Source organism: Rhopalosiphum maidis, chromosome 4 (assembly GCF_003676215.2).
Source record: "Rhopalosiphum maidis isolate BTI-1 chromosome 4, ASM367621v3, whole genome shotgun sequence".
Classification (NCBI taxonomy): domain Eukaryota; kingdom Metazoa; phylum Arthropoda; class Insecta; order Hemiptera; family Aphididae; genus Rhopalosiphum; species Rhopalosiphum maidis.
The window spans coordinates 44,742,566-44,766,963 of NC_040880.1; the positions used below are offsets into that span (position 1 = coordinate 44,742,566).

Genomic DNA, 24,398 nt, shown 5'->3' on the forward strand with positions numbered 1-24,398 from the left:
TTCCGATAGCGACTATATTATTATTATTATTATTATCATCATTATATTTTCTGTCGTACCTCATCTACCGCCTTTCTCCTCTCTTGCATTTTTCGTTTCGTACGTTTTTCGTGTGCCCAGTTCATTGCCGCCGGTATTTTCTAGAACGGAGTCAGTAGGTTGTGGCCCTGCTCCAGGTGCATCGTATCAGTCGTACCTATCAGTCCGTACGATATAACACACGCGCAGTCTCGCGCTCACACTCTGCGACGAACGACCGGCACGCGAATCGTATATAGTATAGTAATTCGCTTCTCCCGAGACACTTTAATAGACGTACTCGACGTTGTATCGCACTTCGATATTGTCGTATCGGCGTTTTTGTTTTCATCGCTATAACCTAAAAACCGGCTTATATATATATATATAATATTTTAGTATTTAAAATTATATACACACGTCGGGACAGTGTAATGTGCAATTGTTGAAAAAGTACACTTATATACTTACGGGAGCACAAACCGTATTCCGTAGTTGACGAAAGAATATAATCTATACCTTGCGATACGATGAAGAGTCTCGGATTTGCCGAGTACCTTGCCATTTGCTGGTGCCTGAGCCAATGTTTAATATACCGCGGTGAGTATAATATCATCTGTATTATCTTTATTCTTGTCGTTTTATCGTAGTTTTAAGGCATACAATGTAATATGAGTATTTTATTCTAATATTTTAAGTTAGAAAAAAAAAGTTCGTTATGTATATTATAGGTATAGGTATGAATTTACATACACCATTGCGGCGATTTCGCAGTGATTATGTTAGAATATAAAATAACAAAATATTTTGACAAAGTTTTTTCTATCCAAAATATTCATCAAATTGTGTGTTAAAAATTAGGTGCATAACATATCACGTAATTACATATGCTGTATTATATCAACATTTTATATGTTCATAGTGTTGACTGTAAATTTATACAAAACAATATTATAACCTATAGGTAATTTGTGTACTTCTCATTATATCAACATCGATGATAAAAATGTGTACAAATTAGACATTTAAATAGTTCATAATCTCATAACTTAATCGATTAATTAAAATTATATTTTATAAAATCGTTAATAATTTTGATCATCATATATCATGTATAATTATTATTCTTAACAGATAAATAATGTTTAAGTAAAAATAATTATGCTTATTGCAATAAAAAATATAAAAACTTGTTAATTTTACAAAAATCTAGTGTGATAAATAATATTTGTTTTATTTAAACAATATTTCAAGTACGCTGAACGAATAATAGTTTATAATTATTAATTTAACAAAACGATTGAAACAAAAATATTTGTTAACAATTATTTCTGCAACACTACTTTTTTATTACTTATTATTTTTATAGGTAGTAAATAAAACTTATTGTTTGTAGACACTGTACATACCTAATATATACTTTTTTAATTATTATATTCTAAGTTTTATAAGCTTAAAAGTAAATTAATATATTATATGAATAAATATATTGGAGATATTGTATTTTGTACAATTTTTCAATAATACATTGTAGGATTAATTGATTTTTTGACATCTTATTTGCTAGCTTAATATTTAATCAAAAGGTCATAGACCTCATTTAAAAATGACATTGATAAGTTCTACCTTATTTTTAAATCATATACAAGATTTGTTTTGATAACTAATTAAACAAACAATTAATAAAATATATCTTAAGGGAGTCGAGAAATTCAATGTTGATACAGATAAATCATTTTTTTATACCTAACCTGAGGAAAAAAAAATTACACGTTTTTCCAGTTCAACCAGATTTTCCAATCCAAGAATATATATCTACCAACATTGCAGTTTAACGAGTAAAAAAAATTGTATGTTAAATACTTCGTCACTGTCTATCACAATTATGATTTATACTTCATAATACACATATTCTTTGTTCACTCTAAGGAGGCTCTAGGGTAAGGGGTAATGCAATATATAATTATTTTTTTTTTATTACTGATCTAGGTATTAATAATATTATATAAAAAAAATTAAATTCAAAGTTTATAATTTTGAAAAATGTTAACAATATTTATCAAAAACCGTGTTCAGTTTTATGTTTATTGTCATTTCATAGTACAATTTTACCGAGTTTGTAATTATAATAGTTACATATTTGACATTTTCCAAACAAGACTTAACGGTTAAAATACTGGTTGAACCGGATGGTGTGTGTATATATGTAAATTTATATATATAAACATATTATAGACAGTTGCATTTATTTAATTTCAAGTATAACATTTTCCCCTAAAAATGGAAATTAGATATTTAACTTATGTAACAAAAAAAATCAAACCTTAAAATGTAACTAAATATTTACCTTCAACTAACTGGAGTGCGAGTACACTGATATAATAACATAATATACTTTTGTTCCTACTTACAATGAGTTACGAAGCAAATTATATGTATACGGAATATTAATAACCGTCTGATTCATTCAATAACTGTTTTCTTTGAGTGTCCCAAGCTGCGTTATATTTTGGTTTTTATTCAGTTGTAAGTAGTATAGGTATATTGTTAATAATTGAATTTAAGTTTATTATCATTACTATAATTTTAAGCTATTTTTTAACATCACATTTGGCGTTAATCTTTAAATTAAATGAATAAATACATTTTTTATTCATCCACATTAGCAACCAGCAGTTTCATCACGTTATTCATTATTGTGAGTTTTTCAACACTCTGCATCATTAATATAATATAACTCTTGGGTTAAAAAAATAAACGCCTACATACACATAACACCTAACCTAATCGTAGTCGACAAGTTGCGATTATATAAAAAAATGCGTAATAATATTATATGAAACAAACTACAGACATAAAATAATATCGTCTAGATATACACGACACGTCGGAACATAATCATAATAATATTTTATACTCAATGATTTTGCGCTGTCCTTAGTCCGATTTGTCACAAGTGCACATTTGTGTTGTTTCTGCACAAAACGTACAAGTATAAAATGTCTAATAATTATACCTCTATAATAGTACCCACTTTATGTTTTAAATGAATGATTTTTTAGATGCAATCTTATTTTTATTTCCCGTAGAACTAACAAACAAGATCCGACAAGATACATATTATTATTATTATCATGTAGGCGGCGCCCATTGAAACGACAAAGCATCACGAGGGACGCACGTTTATGTATCGTCTACGGATGTACTATACATTACATAGGTACCTAGGTATAATGGGCGAAAGGTCGATGTCAGTGATACACGCGGCTATCAGAATAGTAGTATTATAAAATATAAATACGCCTGCACGTGTACGTATAACAAGTTCATGTTATATAAGCTATTGGCAGGCGGTGAAGGGAAATGGATACAGTGCACAAGTAGCGGAGACGTGTGGTGTTGGCGAGGAAAGAGCCAAAGAGGAAGAGAAAAAGCTTCATGAGACGCTATGCAAAAGGAATGCAACGGTGCATAATATGATTAATAGGAAACTGGTTATATATGGTTACACGTCCGTTTGAAATAGTGGTGTAAAAATCTAAATTTTTAACTAAACTACAATATATTGTAATATTTATATCAAACATCACTTGCGTGTCATTCGGTGACGGAAACACGATCCTAAATTCCTAAGTAACTCGCGGTTATTGGTGATCTATGGATATCACTAAAATAATAAGATAATATTTGAATAATAGTGATCCTAAAATAAATTAATTGAAATTTAGATTTTTGTTGAATACACAAGTATTTTTTTACGCAGAACACTTATTATCGATTTACCTAAATAGAAAAACTTTTAATCAAAATTGTAGTGAAAAAAAAACAAACTTAATGACAAAATATAATGATGATAAATGATATTTTTTTATTGTCCTTTAAAGAATCCCTCTGAAACTGTCGATACAGACATTAATGCAATATCATGTAACTATAAAAAAATTATTGATTATTATCCACGAGACACAAAAAACTAATTAATTAGTTTCAGAAGAATAAATAATAATAATCCAATTTACTTTCCTCGGTTTAATAAAATAGGATGTTGTTGCAATTTTAAAATTATATAATTTATAATTTTAATTTAATCAGATTTATTGGCAATGATGTTATTCCGAAGTATTACAGAAAAATAATGAAGATAAGCGACATTTTTAAACTTTTTGTAGATACATGTTGTTTAAATACTAATATCGTATATTCGAGGAGGGCGAAGAGGCAATTGCTTCATCGTAGCTTTTTTTACAAATGATTTAAGATTTTATACTTAATTTTTCTATAAATGAGATAAACATCTCCTGATTTCAGGTTTCTAATGCATTCTATATTTACCTACTAATAATATACAATATATTTTAGTTTTAAAACAAATTACAAGCATTTAAATTTAAAAAATAGAAAAAAATTTAAATTTGTAAAATACTTATAATTTACTTCAAAATTAAATTATCAATAAGCCTATGCTGGCCTTAAATAATATTCTTACCTTTAAATTTAATGAAAGTTCAAATTATTTTAATATTAAAAATAATAGAGTAAAATAGATTATTCTGAAGTAAAATGTGCCATTTTATACGTTTGTAAGACAAAAATAACATATAATGTAGCCCACGTGATTACGATGTCTTATTAATACATAGTTATTAAAATAAATATATATTTATAATAAAAAGCAATCTAAAACTATAATATGCAAAAACCGAGTTTAAACCTTTAATTTTCAACTTGACACCCCCTCCCCATAGGTTAACTAGGTTGAACTGGTCTAGGGGCGCCCCTGGATGACAGACGTGACAGTTGCGGTATACGAGTCATGCCTATACAATATATTATATAATGTATTATTGAACATCGACAGAGGCATGTAGGTAATTTAGTGTTTCAGTGCACCACGGTGCACGACGCGCGTCGTTCAGATCAATCGCGAACGTAATCGAAATCGTATGCGGGAACGGTATGCATTAAACATATACGTGTAAGACACGTAATATATAAAATAATAGTGTGCTCTCAACACATAAGTACACCAAACAAATAAAAAAGATGAATAAAAAATACGACAGCAACATTATCGACGACGAAGTCGCGAGAATTCGGACCTCGAAACGCGTGCGGTCGTCGAAACGGCAAAACCGCATTGCAATGATTGCATTATTATTAGTGTGGTCAGACGAGCAAGTCCGGCGCTCGCGCCTGCGTCCGGAATAGATCTCGTTGAAGAACTGATTTCGATTTTTTTTTTCACACATCTGTTCCCGATGCCATATCCAATTTTCCACGACACGCCACACCGATTATATATTATTTTATACACACAAGCACACGACGATCGCCGATGGCCCCGTATACAAAAACTGGTTCTCGGCCTTGTCATTATGATACATATATAATATAATATGTATATTATAATATTTTACATGTATAGGTACCTTATAAGTGTATATGCCGTGGACGATCCCGACGGACGACCGGCGACTATAGGTGCAGCACTCGTCACCGCAGACTCTGAACAGTTTCTTCGATTTTTGTTTTTTCATTTGTAATTTCCTATGGTATTTCCGTGGTCGACGGGGCGATCGACCATTGCAGCAAAATCGGTGACCTTGCATAACGTGTGCGATATCTATTTTTATAATAATAATGGTATGCGTACTTCACTGCTGCACCGATATCATTATAAAATAGGCTACGATATATCATCGGAACTCGATCGGTTCAGTGAACTTTCGGCCGAGTCGTGTCGCCACTTACCACCGCGATAATATTATACATAGTATGTGAAAAAAAATATAGTCTTCGTCGCCTCCGCCGAGACTGCCGGGTAATTGTTTTACGACTACCTCCGTAAAAATCGTTTCGCGATCGAATACCGTCGTGTATTTCAATATAGAATTTAATAGTTGCGCGCCGTATGCGGCAAAAACGCGTAAATGCGTATTATCGTTATTATACTTATTTGCGCGATATTATATTGAACCTCAAACGGACGCCGTATACCCGGGTTGGGGTACCGTTATGTTATTATAATATACCGATACCGCTGTCCCGTCGTAAACGTCTGACGCAAAGTAAAGGCGTATATTATAATATATGTACCTGTACATCGTGTATATTGGATACCTACTCGCGTGTGGTCGGCAACAGACGTCGGCTACTTACGTCTATAAACGTGGTATAACGGTGTCGCTGACCGTGGTATTCTACCGATGTGTGTATATTTTCGGAACGTTTTGTGGAGTAAAAATTTCAAACGTGGTCCCCCGGATGTATCCCATAAACCATTTACAATTATTATAAAGTATACAGTTACAAACCTCCGAGTATAGGTAGGTAGTACGTCTTATAATATCCCACCACTATACAGCCAACCCAAATGTATTCAATTTAAATATATCCGATACCGACCAAATGTTAACTCAAATCACACGCGACACCGCTGAAGTTGTAAATATAAGTTATATTTCATTATAATATATAATGGGTATGATACGCTCTTGCAGATAGATATCATGGATTCTAAGTAGCGATAAATGTATTGATATTATTATGATTTTTTATTTGACATTAAAATGTCTTAAGTCCGGGAGTCAAAAAAAAAATTGTGTAACGAAAAAATGTAATGTTTTTTTGATTTCCTCGACAACGTATCATTTCACGAGGTAAAAACTAACGAAATGATATGTTCCTAAATACACATTTCAACATTTCCATGTTGAACATTTACAAACAAAACCAATATTTTACAAGTTACAATAACTTGTTGATAAGTTATATTTATATAAAAAAAAATATTATTGTTTAAAAATATTGAAGATATATTAGATATTTTTTTTTTTTATAGACATTTGAAATTTTATTTTTTATCTTAGACGAAATTATAAATTCAAATGTCGAAGAACGAGTTAGTTATTTTTTTCAATTAAAAAATATTATTCTTCTAAACTATTTTTAAAATATTAAATACGTTTCTATTATTTTACGTTTTCGATTGATTTTATAGTTTTTATACTGCTGTCTATTTAAACAACTGACTAATGCACACCATTCTACGGAAAGTCAGTATAACTCAAAAATCAATAACAATAATATACGATATAAAATGTGTACACTAAAATGATAATTACATATAAATATGATAAATGATGTGTTTTAGGCAAAAATTAACTATACTACTAGTGATAATAGTATAACTAATAGTAAAATAAATTCCTATAGTAACATTGTAGCAATATAAATATATCACAAAATATACTTATATTAATTATAATAATCGTTTGAAATCATTTATCGAATACAATGATTTATCAATAAACTCGAGTATAACACATACTCGTACATTACAGTGATTCACTCAATGACGAAGTGCATTCGACGCCTACTGTTTAGGCAGAACGGTTTTCTACTGTACAGCAAAACGGTTACCTATTTTCCGCCTTTTTAATTTTACAATTTTAGGAAATGATATCTACTACGCAAATTGGCTGATTATAGCATCGTGAACTTTTCTGCCTCGTCATAACTAAACTACACGTGTTTGTTCTTCTATAAAAACTGTTCACCTTAATTTGTTTTATCGATCAAGTATACTATTCTAACTTCTAGTATATTACATATAACTTAACAGATTTGGTCATTACATAATATGTGTAACTGTGTAAAGAAGATTTATCGAATACGTTTTCTACACATCACCGTACGCACTGGCGAGTACATAGATAATATTTTCCGGTCAGTGTGGTTGAGTCACGATCGGGGTAAGATAATTTAAGGCGCAGTAGTTGACCGTTATTGTAGCAGTTTCCGATGACGAGACAATTATTTTACATATGGTCAAATAAGAATTATAAGTGATTGAGTTGTAATGAACTACATAAAAATAAATACTCCAACGCAATTTTTTTTAATTACGAATTATGTCCAGTGTAAGATATTATACCCTATTGGTAGTTTTTAAGTATCTCAGTTTCGCTGACGATGGTTCACTTTCTTTAGCGGCATCATAGAAAATATACGGATATCTATCTTATTAATATTTAATTACTGGTAGTTTTAATTGGATTATTTCGTACTTTTGTAAACAATTACTTTAATGTTTAACTAACATGTATTCGATACAGAGGACATCGTCTAAAGTTATAAAATTTCATAAGTTTTGCGACAACCTGTGTAAACCCGCTCTAACGTCAAATTTCAAGAGGATTATATAATAATTATTTTGCCCTTTAAACCTATTTTTAAACTATTAAATAAAACATTATTAGAGTATCAAGAAGTGTGCTGAGAACATTAACTGTTAGCTAACTTCTTATAGTTCTTATATATATATAATATATGTATAAATTTATCTACATAGAATATTATTTATGAAATATGTAGATTATATCCTGTACAACTGTACTTATACACAACAATATTACATAGTACTGTGTGTAATAATTCTGCAACTACTAATTATTTATCAATTTATCGACATATTGTGAGATCGAAAAATTCGAAAAAAGTTCAATCTGCTATTTTCGCAGTATTGTATTTTGTTTATAGTTCATTCTCACAATATACGCGCGCCCGCCGTTCACGGTATTTTTTTTTTTATGTGTTTTCGATCTATAAAACGATTCGTTAAAGATGTTATAATTTAATATTGTGTATAAGGTACACAGTACACACGCGCACACGTCGTAACCGTAGGTATATTATGTGGAATATATGTTACAAACTATGATATTATGCTATACGCCAGTTAAACTAATAACCGTTTAATCATCATCCACCGTTAAAGCATCGACGATAAGTAATATAATAAAAATCAAAACGCTGTATACACATTTCCAATCAGATTTTGAGTCAAAAACATGCCGTGATGTCCAATTTACGTTTCGTAAATATAATATATATAATTGAGTGTATCTATAGGCGGCACTAATTATTATTTTAGCAAGCAAACAACATTTTATAACATTATACGCGTGTATATCAATATAGTTATAGCCTTATAGGTAATACATAAAATAATATAACCGTAAAATGAATCGTTTTATGGATAGAAATAAAAATAATTAAATAAAACCACAAACTGCGATGCTTGCCCATAAATTAGACACTGCATTGATTTGATCAGGAATCTGGCTGGAATTACTGTTAGTTTAGGTAGATTATTACTGCTTTTTGTCAATATTATGTATACTCGATGCTGTGCGTTTTAGAATATATTTTAATGCGTATCGCTATTCTCTGGCGATAATGTTGACGAAATAGGCAATTCGCTTTCTTAATTGGATTTTTGATTTTATATCAATTTTTTAAGTAGATGCTGATATAAAATCAACTTGAATCAACTTGTTTAAGAAGCCGTTTATAATCATTATTTTGAAATTACATCATCGGTTATGGTGTTTAAAATCTGAATTTAATTTATTTGATATTCTCGTTTACGTTCATCTCTTGAAATAGTTTGAAACACAATTATGTGTAGGTATCTATTCTATTAATTGTACTATAAACATTGGCTGGTTATCAATTTTATATTATAAATGTGTATGCCTATTACCTACTATAAGCCTATTACCTAGGTATATTTAATGGAAAATATTGATACACTTATCTCGCCTTCTAACATTTTTTTTTCCAAATCAAACAACAATATTGTTTTTTTTTAACATATAGTTGTGCTTGTACATATTCTAATAATGCGTATTTCAATTAATTTTCAGTTTTCAAAACATAACTGTACCTTAATTTTACCGCATAAGTTTAAAATATAATAATTTTACTTATAGGTGCCATAAAGTGTAAGATATAATTTCATTAGTTCAGGTATATATATTATATACATATAGTAAATTTTATTAAACATGAAATGTCTAATGACCATTTCCATTAATACGTAACATAAAATCATATAAATATAATGTTATGCTATATGTATACTGTATAGTGATAGGTATATTTAATGGTAGAGATCAAAGACAATGATGATTCTGCCAGACAAAAGGATCTAATATCACATAAAAAAATACATACCTAATACATATAATATAATGCGAACATTGAAGAGTCTAGAACGACAGTTTAACTTGTTCTTTGAATTACAGTAGTCATTAGAGACCATTATCATTATTATTATATTATTAATAGTAGCAATAGTAGTAGTTTTGTAACAGACACAATGGTTTGCAATGTCGGTGTTTCATAAATTTTATATTATTGCATCTTTCATTTTTTTTTTTTTATCTTAAGTTTCTTGGAACAATATTATTATTTTACACGATACTTTTATTATTATGTGAATTGCGATTATGAAGTTACTCATCATGAACAATAACTACTACTTAAAAAAAACGAAAAATAGATTAGATTACTGAACCAGTTTAGTATAATATGTGATAAAAAAAAAAATACAAATCTGAAACAAAATAAACCGCATTCTATGTTGTAAATTGTTCGATAAATAATTAAAAATGCTCATTTGATTTATCTTTGTAAATTATTATTTACTATAAATATAGTAATATACGAATAATATAATATATTTTAATAATATTCGATGTGCCTATTAATAATATGTACTCATCACGGATACTTATAACTCATTGATAAAAATAAAAAAGGAAACATTACCTAAGGATTATCTTTCAATTTAGTTACTATTGTAAGTTACACAGTTTTTCAGAAACGAGAAATTAATATATTTTTAGAGAAACTAATATTTTAACAAAATTGCTTACGTTAAAATATTTTTCATTTAATTTCTAGTTCATATACATTTTAATATATTACCTATTATAGATTATAGATTCTTTACAGTTTACACTATATATAGGTATATCTATTATACTTTTATAAAAACGTATCATATCATCGTTGTGATTATTAATACTATGTAATAAAAAATCTACATTTTTCTATCTATAGGTAACTAATATAATAAAATAAGCTTATTACTTACTAAACATATACAAATAATGGCTATAAGTATAAGAGATACTCTCTCGCTATATAATGTAGTATAGGTATTATATAATATACTTGTTAATTGTTATGTATTGTCATGGAAAATCAAACAATAGACAACTTAATATAACATATATACTTATTTACTCGCATAATTCTTAAATACGTGAATTCGATGAGTTGTTATTACGCGTACGCCTATTATAATTCATGGTCGGCAATCGACCGTTAACTTTAAGAAACGAAACCGTTCAGAATAATGTCTAAATACTCTAAACATAGATTTTTCACAAATAAGCGCTTATTTAAGACATTTTTGGACTTCATCAAAATTTTTATGTATAATAATATATTTATCCAAAGAAAGTAAAGGCAAAATAAAAACCACTTTTAATTTATCACCGATAAAAATAACTTAAAAAATAATTTCCTGTCTTAGTGCCTGATAAAATTCATCCACAAGTCACCCACTATTTGATAACCTAACCGCTAGTATATGGTATACCACTGTATACCTATAGTGTACATGTATAATGAATAACATGTATATAATTTATAAACATAAAACAATAACTAAAAAGTATAGAATATATTGTATATAAAACTTACAGTAGTGTAGAACGCAATTGACGACTTCACCATTGCCGATCAATTGATAAAATACATTTTTATTTTATAAGTACATATCTAATATCTATGTTATAACGGTGAAAAATATCGCAATCAGGAAATGTAGGAGCCGCCGACTGGTTTCCGAAACATGTCCTCACCCGGCGCAATTATTTTATGTACCTATACACTAGTACTTGAAATGAAACGATACCTTACCATTTCACCCTTTAATTGCGTGTAATATATTTTACACATTATAAATTTACAATAATATGCATATTATGCAGAAAGTGCCGTTTCGTTATCTTGAAATAACCTGTATAATTGTAGTAATTGTATATAGGTACCTGATTTTTGGTACTTGGTAGCATTAGTTAATGTGTGCAACTAGACGTATATTATATACCGTTATAATGGAACACCGGTACCCATATAACACGCATCCTAAAACAATATAATATTAAATGTTATTATCTATTTAATTAAATATACCTGCGTGTAGGATATGATAAATTATAAATTTCAAACAGTACAAACCTGGTACTTGGTACACATTATCTTTGACTATTATTATAGCTGTCCTCAATAGTTTAAACTCCACCGCAAAATAGTTTAGACTGATGTCGTCGGTACAGTAGATGGTTTTGGCAGTTAAAAAGATTATAACCACAATACCAATAAGTCATTAAATTTGTCATGGGATTGTACTACACGATCAGTATAATAACTATCTCTTCGTTAACATCATGTAAATATTTTATTAAACTTTGAGACTTCGGGAGAGTAGTGGTTTTGAAAACTTAGTAATTGTTATATTATACGTGACGTGGCCTAATAAGTAATATCAAAGTATCTACACAATAAATAGATACAGTTTTTCTATTTACTTTCAAAATCATTAAACATTTTAGAACAATAGTGAAACGATCAGTTTAAAAAATAATAATTTTTTTTATAATGAGTTTGCACAAATTCCTCTGTATTAACTCTTGAACGAACCAACCACAGAGCACTACTTTTTTCTGCATACGTCCCTGCAGAGCAGTGTATTGTGTATATATATTTGTAAACAAGACACGAGTACATCATTTTACATCATACATATCTTGTAGTGTAGCTGTGTCTGCAAAAATAATTAATTTTAACAAACAACCAAACAGTTACCAATAACACATGCCTAATACCTTAAACAGTGTTAAGTAATACATTAATCAAAACTCGAAATTTGAAATCAACCGTTTAATACTCATTATATTGAATTTAAATAAACGTTCATAAACCTTAATGCCTTATTATGAACATCTTTTGAACCAAGTTCTAAAATTTGATAACACATTATGTCTCAAGGTCAAATTCGACGTTACATCTCAATATTATAAGGAGTATTGCATTCCTATATTATACATGACACGGAAATACTTGTTTTTCAAACATTTGTGTTTTATTCTAACATATGCAGTCATATACTCTAATACACTATATAATATTATATTTACGCGAAACGTTAAGAACCAGTTATACTCTTGCGGTTATAGTTAGCATACGTTAGTGCTTTTCGACCTATAGGTATAAACTATACCGGGACACGCACGACTATATCGAATTTTACGGAACGGATTTCCGGGATTGAAATACACGCAGTTCCTATATACACTTGTGACTCCACACGGTATATGGATATACATAAATACCTAGTATATATTATATCATATTATAAGTGCATAATTATAACACAAAATATTATTATTAACGACGTGCGTGGATACGACGAACGTAAAAAAAAAACTGGTAAACGGTAAGACTAATTTAAATAAATTCGCGATGTGCATGTCTGAAGTGTGTGTGCGTGTCGTGTGTAATGTGTATGTATGTTTATGTATTTTTTACGTTCTGGTCAGTAGGTCATCCACGACATCTGTAGCCGTCATGCGACGGTCACATTTCTATTTCTATTGTGATCGCGGTTATAACAAAGAACGAGGCTAGTGACCCTCCAGCAGACCTGGCTGGCCAGACGGCAATAGAAAGTAACGTGCGCGCGCGTATTCCACCGCCGCCGCTGCAGTAAATAATAATATATAATGTGTATATATTATAATGATGACGTGGGTGAACCTGCACACTGCAGCGGTAGCTCCGGTCGGCTAATGATATTCTGTTCCTTCGTGGCGCGCGTGGCGTTCGAGGGATGGGATCTCTGAGAGGAGTAGATTCTGCCTCCCCACCCCACTCGGACGTATCTCCGATAACTGCCATAGTTCTAAACAATCACGCCACTTAAAGCCAATTATCCTAAAAAGTATTGTTAAATAAATCGCGTCAAAAATATTCGACCCCAAAACAAGCGCCGCTGCAGAAACGTAAAGTATACATAGATATTTAACGATGATGTCGTGATGTAAAGATTAAGTACGATAGGTTAAATACCGTATTGTAACTTGTAAATGATCAATGCACTATTATAATAAGTATTAGGTATATTATAATACATAGTTTATTATGCTACGTGGCTACACCATCCAACGATATTGAAATAGTTTATACAAGCATACTTCGTATTGTTATTGAATGTACATTTTTCACGTTTTTTAATATTAGTGTATACAGATTGTGAATATTCTCTTTCGCGATAGGAAAAAATAAAACACGTCATTCGGGTTGCAAACGCATATTGAACTTACTGCCAGCAAAAACATTTTACAAACACGCGTCCTACTGCACATTTATTTTATTTAATGTATCCGGAATACGTTATACCTATATCGCTAGGGATGAAACATTTTAAAATAAAATTGTCGACAGATAGTCGAATAAAATATCTGTCATTGGCATTGCAGTAATAACTATTTCGCGTTATATTGCCAGTATAAATGTTCAATATTAAATGTTACGTACTCGTTTGTAAGTATAATATGTTGGCCAGTACATGTATAGCTTTGCACGTATATATAGTGTATACGCAAACGCAATAACAGTAATAATACGCGCCGTGTATCGAGTGTTTCCAAGTGGAAACTCGTTTTACATACCGAATAGGTGTGTGTACATCAATATAACATGTACATATAATCTGACTTAAGTGTCGACATAGAGCTTATGCGCGATATTCACGCGAAATATCATCAGATAAAAATGAAATCCTTAGAATATATAATCCGAATGCACGTCGTCGTGCATCGGAAATGTAAATATCTGCTCAGCAGAGGATTCAAAACATTATTAGTTGACGGTTTTACTTTAGACGATTTTTTTTTCGGATTTTCAACGCGTGTCTTTCCATCATTTACCATAAAAGAAAAAAATTGCTTTCTCCGTGTTGACATTTATATTTTTTGTTTGGAAATCAATTTTTTTTATTATAGTTTTCATATTATCTCTTAGATGCGTCAAAAAACACACAAGTAGGGAAATGCAGATTCAAAGCATCAAACTGGAAAAAAAACAATGACGCGTATAGGTCATGGATCAGTTTCATTCAAACTATTCGGTGTACGGTGTTATAATATTGAGGTTAAATCAGAGTTTATTGTTAATTATTACAAAACATTTATACATAATCCTAATATTGTATTATTTATATAATATTGGACTAACAGTAGAAAAATGGCTAAAATTATCGGCAAAATGTGAGTTATTCGACATTGGTAACAAAATTTGGTGTTACGCCTACAGAAATACGTTAATTTGAACGGTGGTTATGTAAAAAAATTACTTTATACCTGTGGTACAATCTCTGCAAGTTCCGTGAAAATATATGCACTTTTCAATTTTTTAATATGTTAAGCCTTACTTTCTGGACGACTCTTGTACTTACTCTTATAAAATATATGAATATTAACTTAATAGCTAAATATTATTAGCAGGTATACGTTACAGTTTTTTTTTAAATAACGAACAACGGAAAACCGGTACTGTTATCATGTTATACTAAAATCGTAAAACAAGTATTAGTAAGACAGTGAAACACACTGCATTATATCATATTGGCGTATAATTTATATACATTATACCTGTATAGATAGGTTCTATATTTACACATAAAATAACATACGTAAAAGCTAATAGGGAACCAGGGTAGGTGCGTATACATTATACATGTAAAGTTAAATATCTTGTTTGCAATTAATCACACATTGACATGTTAAAAATAAAATAAAATTGTTATCAATAAAATGCAGTTAGAAAATACACATTAGCATAAAACGTACGTTTACCATAAAATATTATCAAATTTAGATGATGACCGGAAAATTATGAATATATCCAGACAACCAGTCCACTATTTCTTCTGGTTCTCATTTGTACTTTAAATTCTTATAAGTATACGATATCGACATTTCCAGATATTTGTTTTCATAAAATATGTGAAATTAAAATATAAGTTGACTTCTGGAAATATTATCATGTTTTATAGGTACTATTAATAATTACTCTGACACTCTGCGTTCAAAGGTGAAAAGCCTATATGCCACAAAGAGCGGCAAGAAAATAAATACAATATATTTTTTTTTTTTATTGTTACCAATAAAAAATACTTAAAATTAATATTTTAAGAGGGGTGTGGATGATGAAATATTTAAACAGCAATTAAATCATTTATGATTAGTAGATAGATATTAATAATATATCATATGAGAGGAAACAACCTTAATCCGGTACTAAGTAAGACAAATGCTTACACGGATCTATTATAGGTGTCTACTCGCAGTACTCATATATTACACACGAGTGACTAGAAACATATAACCACAGGACCAGTGACTGTACATAATATATTATGTACGTACCTAACACAGTACACATCATCCAGCAGAATTATAATAATATATTACATACGAAAGGTACGGTGAAAAAACAACAACCGAGATCAACGATCGTGATCGATCGGAAATCGTGGTCGTTTATACATGACAATATAATATTGCATTCATATAATATATTTTATAAGCGCGACGGTGCAGTAGAGCAGTGGATTAATTGACGTGACTGAGCGCTTGTACGTGGCTATACAGAGTGATTCCTCAATCATTTTCATCCCAATTTTTTAATTTACTAATGAATTTTTTCAAATTCTGATTTTTGAATGTTGGAATATACTTCTTATAAAGACCAAATTTTTAAATTTTTGAGATATTTTTACTACTTGAGGAGTGTCTTACGTGTGTGTTTATCAAATTAGAATCCCCTTTTATACTGTAAACTATAATAATATAGCAGTAAATATAATTTTTTAAATATTTAATGTTACTAATAAAAAATTCAAACGAGTAGTTTTTTAGTAATAAAAACGTTTGTACTAAGCATAAAAGTCCTTAAAAATGGTTTTACAAAAATATAAAATATATAATGTAATATTAGTTACTAGTTCTAATGTTTACATTGGTTCTAATGTTTATTATACTTAGACCATTTTTACAAATTATAAAATTCCAAAAATAAGATTTTAAATAATTCCAAAATTGAAGAAAAAGGAGGTTAAGCATGCTTGGTGAATCACTATGTATAATATACGAACGACAGATGAAGTGCGTAATGAATAACGACACTGGTAATCAACACGGAGTGCAGGAAGCGTGACACAAACGGACGGTCGAAAATCTAATCCATATTATAATTTATAATATTAACCTGAAACACGACAACGTATATTACTAGGTACTTACATGCGAACCTATATTGACACGACGCGCAGAATACTAAATTATTATAATATTAGCACTTTTACCTACTCTTACACGTTCGTACGACGTTTACGAAAATTTTGATTGAATTTCCCCGGAAACGAGTATACCTGTATAATGTAAATACACTAATTAACTAGCGTTTTTATAAGAATTTAGGGAATCACTATTACCACGATTATTAATTAGTGTTAAATTAAAGTGATAATTGTCTTTTAACGATTTTTAAGACAATATAAATAAGGTTTTTAAGAATGAAAAATATATAAGTCATAATATTTTACATAAATACTCATTTTACTCTGTTTAGATGTATTTTTTATTGCAGTATAGCGTTGAACAATATATTATGGAAATTAATTGAATTTAAATTATTAAGGTTACATTGATACATTATGAGTACATATTGTATGTTATAGAAATTTAAAAACGCTTAAAAATTCTATACTGCACCAATAACACCCCATACAGTTAGAACGTATTAAACGTTTTAATATGTTTGACGAACTTTCTATACTGCACCCTGCTGCAACAAAAATAATTAATTTGAGTATGATTTAATATTTACATAAACCATTTAGCTGTGCATAATTTATGAAGTGAATGAACAGTATACTCGTATATATATATATATATATATATATATATATATATCGCACAATATACTTATACGCCGTGCGGTATAATATATTATATCATAACAATAACACACGTATGCTGGTCTAACACTCTTTTCAATCGTCTGCGTTAGGTTAGTAATAACGTTTACAAATATATTATATCGTGACATGTAGAGTCGTAGAGAACTAAAGAAGTGTGTCACGTGTCGTTATTTTTACGTCCAATTATTATGTTATTGTAATATTTTAATTAATTGTTAAGATTATAATATTATCACACATTATATATAGATCTCATATTATCAAATTAACCTTGTTGTGTATTATTATTGTTATTGTTGTACGTCATTAATAAAAATCGATTATTTTTTATTACCACAGGCACATCTGGAGCCAGGGATTCCGCGTGCCCCAGGATATGTCCGCAGGGAAGTTCCGAAGAGCCGGTATGCGGTTCGGATGGTATAATCTATCCTAACGAGTGCGAGATGAAAAAGAAAACTTGCGGCAAAGGTGAAAATTACGTTAATATATTATTGTTATTTACTGTTATTGCTACATATTATAATAATTATTATTTATGTTATTACGCTCGACGATAATATACCATTATCGTTATTATATTATATGTCCAATTAATTTATAATATTATAATCATACCGATCGCCCTCTTTTTTTTTCCTTTACTGCGTGTGCACCACAGGCATAGTCACGGCAGAGAGTTCAACGCAGTGTCTGCGGGCGTACGGATCGAATTGCGAACACCGTTGTGGCAAAGAACAGGACCCGGTGTGTGGTACCGATGGCCGAACATACCTGAACAGATGTATGATGCAAGTGGAAATATGTAGGTCAGTACACCGTATACATAAATATAATAACCTACAACTGTCTGCGATTCGTATATTACATTCTGTAGTAGTGGTGTATATACGAACATACGTAGGGGATGAAAAATAATTAAAATATTAAAAACAATAAAAATAAAAATAAACATTATAGGTACATACAACCCGACTGACCTAGTAAAAATATTATATAATGTGTAGATGAGCATGCACAAACAGGGTAGTCGGCTGGTTTGATAAGCAGACAGAATGCACAGTACACATCTTATCGTTCATAATAATATGATGTATATGACAGAAGGCTCGAGTGAACATTTACGACTATCTATGTAAAATATAATACTCCGCTAACGTAGATGACCAAGACAATTAATTCCAAAGATATTTGTATTACTTCAACGAGTATCATTTTTCTCGTTAATACCTATACTTACATACTTACATGAGAAAGTATTCTTAAAAATTATTATTTAATCCAATTAAAATGTTTCTAAACCACATCAGAAATATCTTTGCACGATTATCATAATGATCATGATGCATACCTGTACATATTTAATGTATCAAACACTTGTAGTACTCGATTTATGTTCAATGAAGATAATCGAAATACAATATAAATTAATAAATACGTATCTAACACTCTCGACTTACCATTTATTTTATAATGTAAATATTATAAATGTTAACCACGTGCATTCTGTTTTAAATTTATGTACATTTATCCCAATTAGGGTTGGCACGTCGATGTCACACTTGGGACCATGTAACAACATATCGGCCCACCGGGAAAACTGTCCGGTAAACTGTGACCAGGCGCCGATGGATGGACCAATTTGCGGATCCGACGGAAATGTTTACAGGAATACTTGTCAGATGAAACTATTCACTTGCGGGTAAGAGTCTGGATACTTTTTAACAATTATTCACGGTAAAATAATATTTTTTCATTTAAAGAAACTTATAGTGTATCAGGTATCTCTTTAAATTATACGTGTAGAAAATTATTTAGAAATCTAAATATTTAATAATAATATAATCACTGCAGATATAGTTCAAATTTCAAATCAGAATTTTATCAAATGCATTTTTAAAGGATGCAAGTGAGTGGATGAATATATGTTTAGAAAATCACTCTGATATTTATCCTCATTAAGCCTTCATGAGTATTGACTGTTGAGTGTATAACAAAAATTTATTTTTATTTTCTTACATCCGAATATCCGATAACATTGGTTGACTTAAATTGATCTATACCAAAACAACTAAACATTTTTTAATGAGAACACCTATATAACTATGAGTTTATTTAGTACATATATAATATACCTACATTATTAACTAAATAACTTATTCCACAAAGCGACATTATCCAATTTATATTCCACCAGAAGAATTTTTCACAATTTTACTAGACTGTGATCGATAAAAAAAACAAAATCAAATAAATCACTGCAGAATGCATTTACCATTTGTAACGATTAGAAATACGTACTTATATAGTTATATATATAATATATTATATCATTATGTATACCTTTTAAACGTTTTATTTTCCCAAAAACCACGAATGAGAGTAGGTATACTCTACTGTTGACATTTAAATGAATAAACAGTATAATTATTATTTGTATGGCAGCCAAGGGGTAGTGAGAACGTCCAAGAAACACTGTCAAACGACCAGACACTGCCGGGAATCGTGTTGGCGGGTGTCGAAACCTACTTGCGGGTCGGACGGCAACATATACAGCAACGCGTGCCGGATGAAGTCAAAAAACTGTGGAAAGCACGTATTCGAAGTGCCCATGGCGTTCTGCTTAAGCCAAGAACGTAATCGGGTCGGTTCGGCGAACGCGTGTCCAGTGAATTGTGACAAAGAGAAGGACAGGCTGACGTGCGGCTCCGATGGCAACGTATACCGTAGCGAGTGCGAGATGAAAATGCTCAACTGCGGGTGAGAACAGAATAAAACGAATCATGATCTAACCTGACCTGACGAAACCTCTAAAATACTAAACCTAATTTACAGGGCGATTGCAATTTTTTTTACCCTAGCAGGGGTAAAATAATTATGAATGTAAGTTCCTAAACTAATCGTTTATTTGTGATTATCGGAATATTTAGTATGTATTAGGTATTTATCAAATGTATACTATACTACTGTTGTCTGTTTCCCGACCAAATCCGCTTTTAAAAAAATGACTGGTTAATCCAAAACGTACTATTGCCCGTGTTTTAAGTGTAGGGAAATAAAATGGTTACTCTAAAACGTATCAAATTAATCGAATTAGTACCATTTTGGATAATTATAAATGTTGAAAAAGTTTTTTTTTTAATTCACTTTAACACATTATGCTTATGCATTAAATTTATTGGGCTTCAATTAACTTAGATAATTTAACATTAATTGCAGAAGAGGATGTATAGAAAATCGTCTCTTCTGATAAATCAGTATTTTGACAATAGAAAATTTTTGATTTCTACTCTTCATTTATAATATTTTATTGCATATTTAGGTACTTATGAACGTTAAATTATTAAATAATTGTAAAAAAAAGTCAAATTATTTAAACTATTATTTTTTATAATTAAATATTATATTTTAAATTATAATGTTTTATAATATATTAAAATGTAATAATAATGTCACTAATAAAAAACAATGTCTTAAAAAAATAAACAAATAGTCAATTAATACAATTAGGTAGTGTAGGAACTGACATACATAATTTGTAAAGGATTAATGATCGTAATATTTTACCTGCTACTCTCGTGTACTCTCATGTCGGGTTAGATTAAAATGTCGAGGGTTTTTTTGTATCTTGGGTAACTCAACATTTCACGTTACCTATTTTTGTTTAATAGACAACAGACCAAGAAGAAGGTGACCAAAGTAGATTTGGAAAAGTGTAGAGCAAGAATCAACAAATGCAACAAGGGCCAGTGTTCAGATGAAGCGGACCCGATCTGTGGAAACGATGCTCAGACTTACAAAAACCAATGTCAATTAGACCAGGCCACTTGTTTGTATGTACCTATATTACAATACACTATATATAGACATGCAGTGTATACAAAATACTTGCACATTATTAAACGTGGATTAAGTACAGATGTGACTGTAATGAATCAAATCCCTTAAAATAAAAATTATAGCTCCCGATGAAAAAAAATCAACATTTATACTATTATATTATACGTGCCGCGATCACTCTGCGGCTTTTATACTGTTCAAACTCCTGAATAACATTCAAAAACATACTACAGTCGAGTTCAAGAAACATATTACTAGTCAGTGTTCAACGTGAAATTGGACGCAACTGAATATAGTGAATATACAATGCGTGCGAACCTGTGACACGTGTATTTATATTATTTTAAGAGTTCGGGATTAAAAAACCATAGAAATCATTTAAAATAATATTACATCGAAATGATTTAATTGGGATTTAAATACCAAATTTTTCACCGAAATCATTACAGTTTCTAAATTTCCGCAATTTCAGATAATTTGTTTGTATTTTAGAACGTACGCTGACAGTTTAAAGAAAATTTTCTATTTATCTTGTGATTTATTATTCATCATATTATATAATACCCATATAAATTACAAGGCTCCAAACAGGATTGCAGAACAAACCGTTTAGGAAAACAATATATGTGTGACACTCTCTGTAAACGTTATTATTGTCACTAAAATTCGTCGCGCTTTGTCGTTTCAGGAGAGGAATCCAAATGGCACACTTGGGCAAGTGCTCGTCTCTGCTGTCCACTGAAAAGTGCCCGCAGAGCTGTGAAAACGAACGCGAAGAACCGGTGTGCGCGTCCGACGGCAACGTTTACAGGTCAGTATTCGCGGTTAATTGGTGCCTAATGCCTTACTGACTTTATATGCATAGGTGCTAATATACTACCATTGATATATATATATATATATATAGTTATAGTGTAATATATTAAATAATCAATGGTACTTACAAATTACATATAATATATCCGTTGAACATATAGACACTCTGTGAAATTTAAATAAAATATATAGTTAATATAATTTATGGTGTTAAGCGTAAAATACTCAAATGGATTGGTACCTATATAAGTTTATGTCTACGAATTTCAGCTAATAGACGTGCAAAATGGGGCAAAGAAATATGCAATTTTAAAATAATTATGAAATATCAACATATATTACGTTAGCGAATTTCTTTTTCTAAAACTATTTATGATTACTAAACGCTTATTATAGATATTATTTAGACATGTAGTCACTAAGATGAACGTAATTTATAAATTACAGTAAATACGCCAATCTCAATTACAGTGTTTTGAGTGTTTCATATATAGGTAGTAGGTACCTGGTACCTACTTGAATAACTATTTTGATGAATATGTAGGTACTCGTAGTATTCTTACAAAAATAAAATTAACAAACTTTTAGTACCGCATCCACCAAAATAAAATAAAAACTTAATTTTAATTATTTATTGCAGTTTACACTTGTTGGAATGTCCAATTATTGTGAATTTAAGTAGGATTAGTTTTTCATTTCGAATAGGTAAACGGTAAACTAACTATTCAACGCATTAAACAATCAAATGGCTCATTTTTTAGTTTTCTCTGCTATTTTTATAAATAACAATTCACAAACACTACGAAAAACGTAGTAGTAAAAGTTGAGAAACGTAAACGAATAATTATATAGTTATTTTGACAGTTCGAGAATTCAGCCCCTAAAACAATGATTTATACTTATAGAAACCAATTATCAATGTATTATTATACTTACCGACTTGGTAATGATACGACAACACGTTGTCTACAGGTCGGAGTGCGATTTGAAGATGAACACGTGCGGACAAAAAGTCGTGGCCGTTCCACCGCAACACTGTCCCACGACGGCCTTGTGCCACCAACAATGTGAAAAGACCAAAGAGTTTGTGTGCGGATCCGATAACAAGCTGTACAGGAACGAGTGCGAAATGAAACGCGAAAACTGCGGGTGAGTGTACACTTTGGGTTAGGCCGGTTAGGGATAGGTACGCCGTAGTCGCCTGTTCAAGGCATTATGATGCGACACCGTGCTGGTACTATATTCATTACGACCTGGTCGAACGGAGCCATTAGTTGACGGAACTTAATCCAAATATTTGGGCAGATTATAGGAAAACTAATCGATTGTATTTAGCTGAACGCCATGGAATTCGTTAGACTTCGACACCGCACGTTAAAATATAAATCCCCGCAACGCCATACAAATCCAGTTACCCAGCGGAGTGCTGACTGTGTTTGTATTTCCGCAGGAAACACGTGTATGTGGTGCCCATGAAGAGGTGTCTGACCGGATTCCAGTTCAAAGGATGCCAGCGAGTGTGTCCGACCCTTTACGACCCGATCTGCGGCACCGATCTGAAGACTTACAGCAACGACTGTTTCTTGGAAATGGAGAACTGCCGGTCCCGGTCGCTGGTCAGCAAACAGTATCACGGAGTTTGCGGGCAGCCCACCGAAGAGCCCAAAAACTATTTGTACTGATCCTACATAATATTATTATTTATTATAGTATTAATAGTATTATAGTATTATACTATTATTCACGATGTCGTAAACATAAATTATTATTATTATTATTATTATTATTCGTAACGATTATAATATTATGTCGCGTTTTT

At 30.5% G+C, this 24,398-nt stretch overlaps 1 protein-coding gene across 1 annotated transcript; it reads left to right on the plus strand.

The window, feature by feature from the left end:
• The first annotated feature begins 91 nt into the window (after nt 1-91).
• On the plus strand, nt 92-24,388 carry LOC113556625 (agrin). Its single transcript, XM_026961691.1, has 9 exons — nt 92-618; nt 18,263-18,394; nt 18,585-18,732; nt 19,464-19,625; nt 20,369-20,683; nt 21,595-21,756; nt 22,452-22,574; nt 23,552-23,728; nt 24,030-24,388. Exons 1-9 carry the CDS (start codon nt 549-551, stop codon nt 24,259-24,261), a joined length of 1,521 nt encoding a protein of 506 aa, XP_026817492.1. The 5' UTR covers nt 92-548; the 3' UTR covers nt 24,262-24,388.
• Nucleotides 24,389-24,398: the final 10 nt, after the last annotated feature.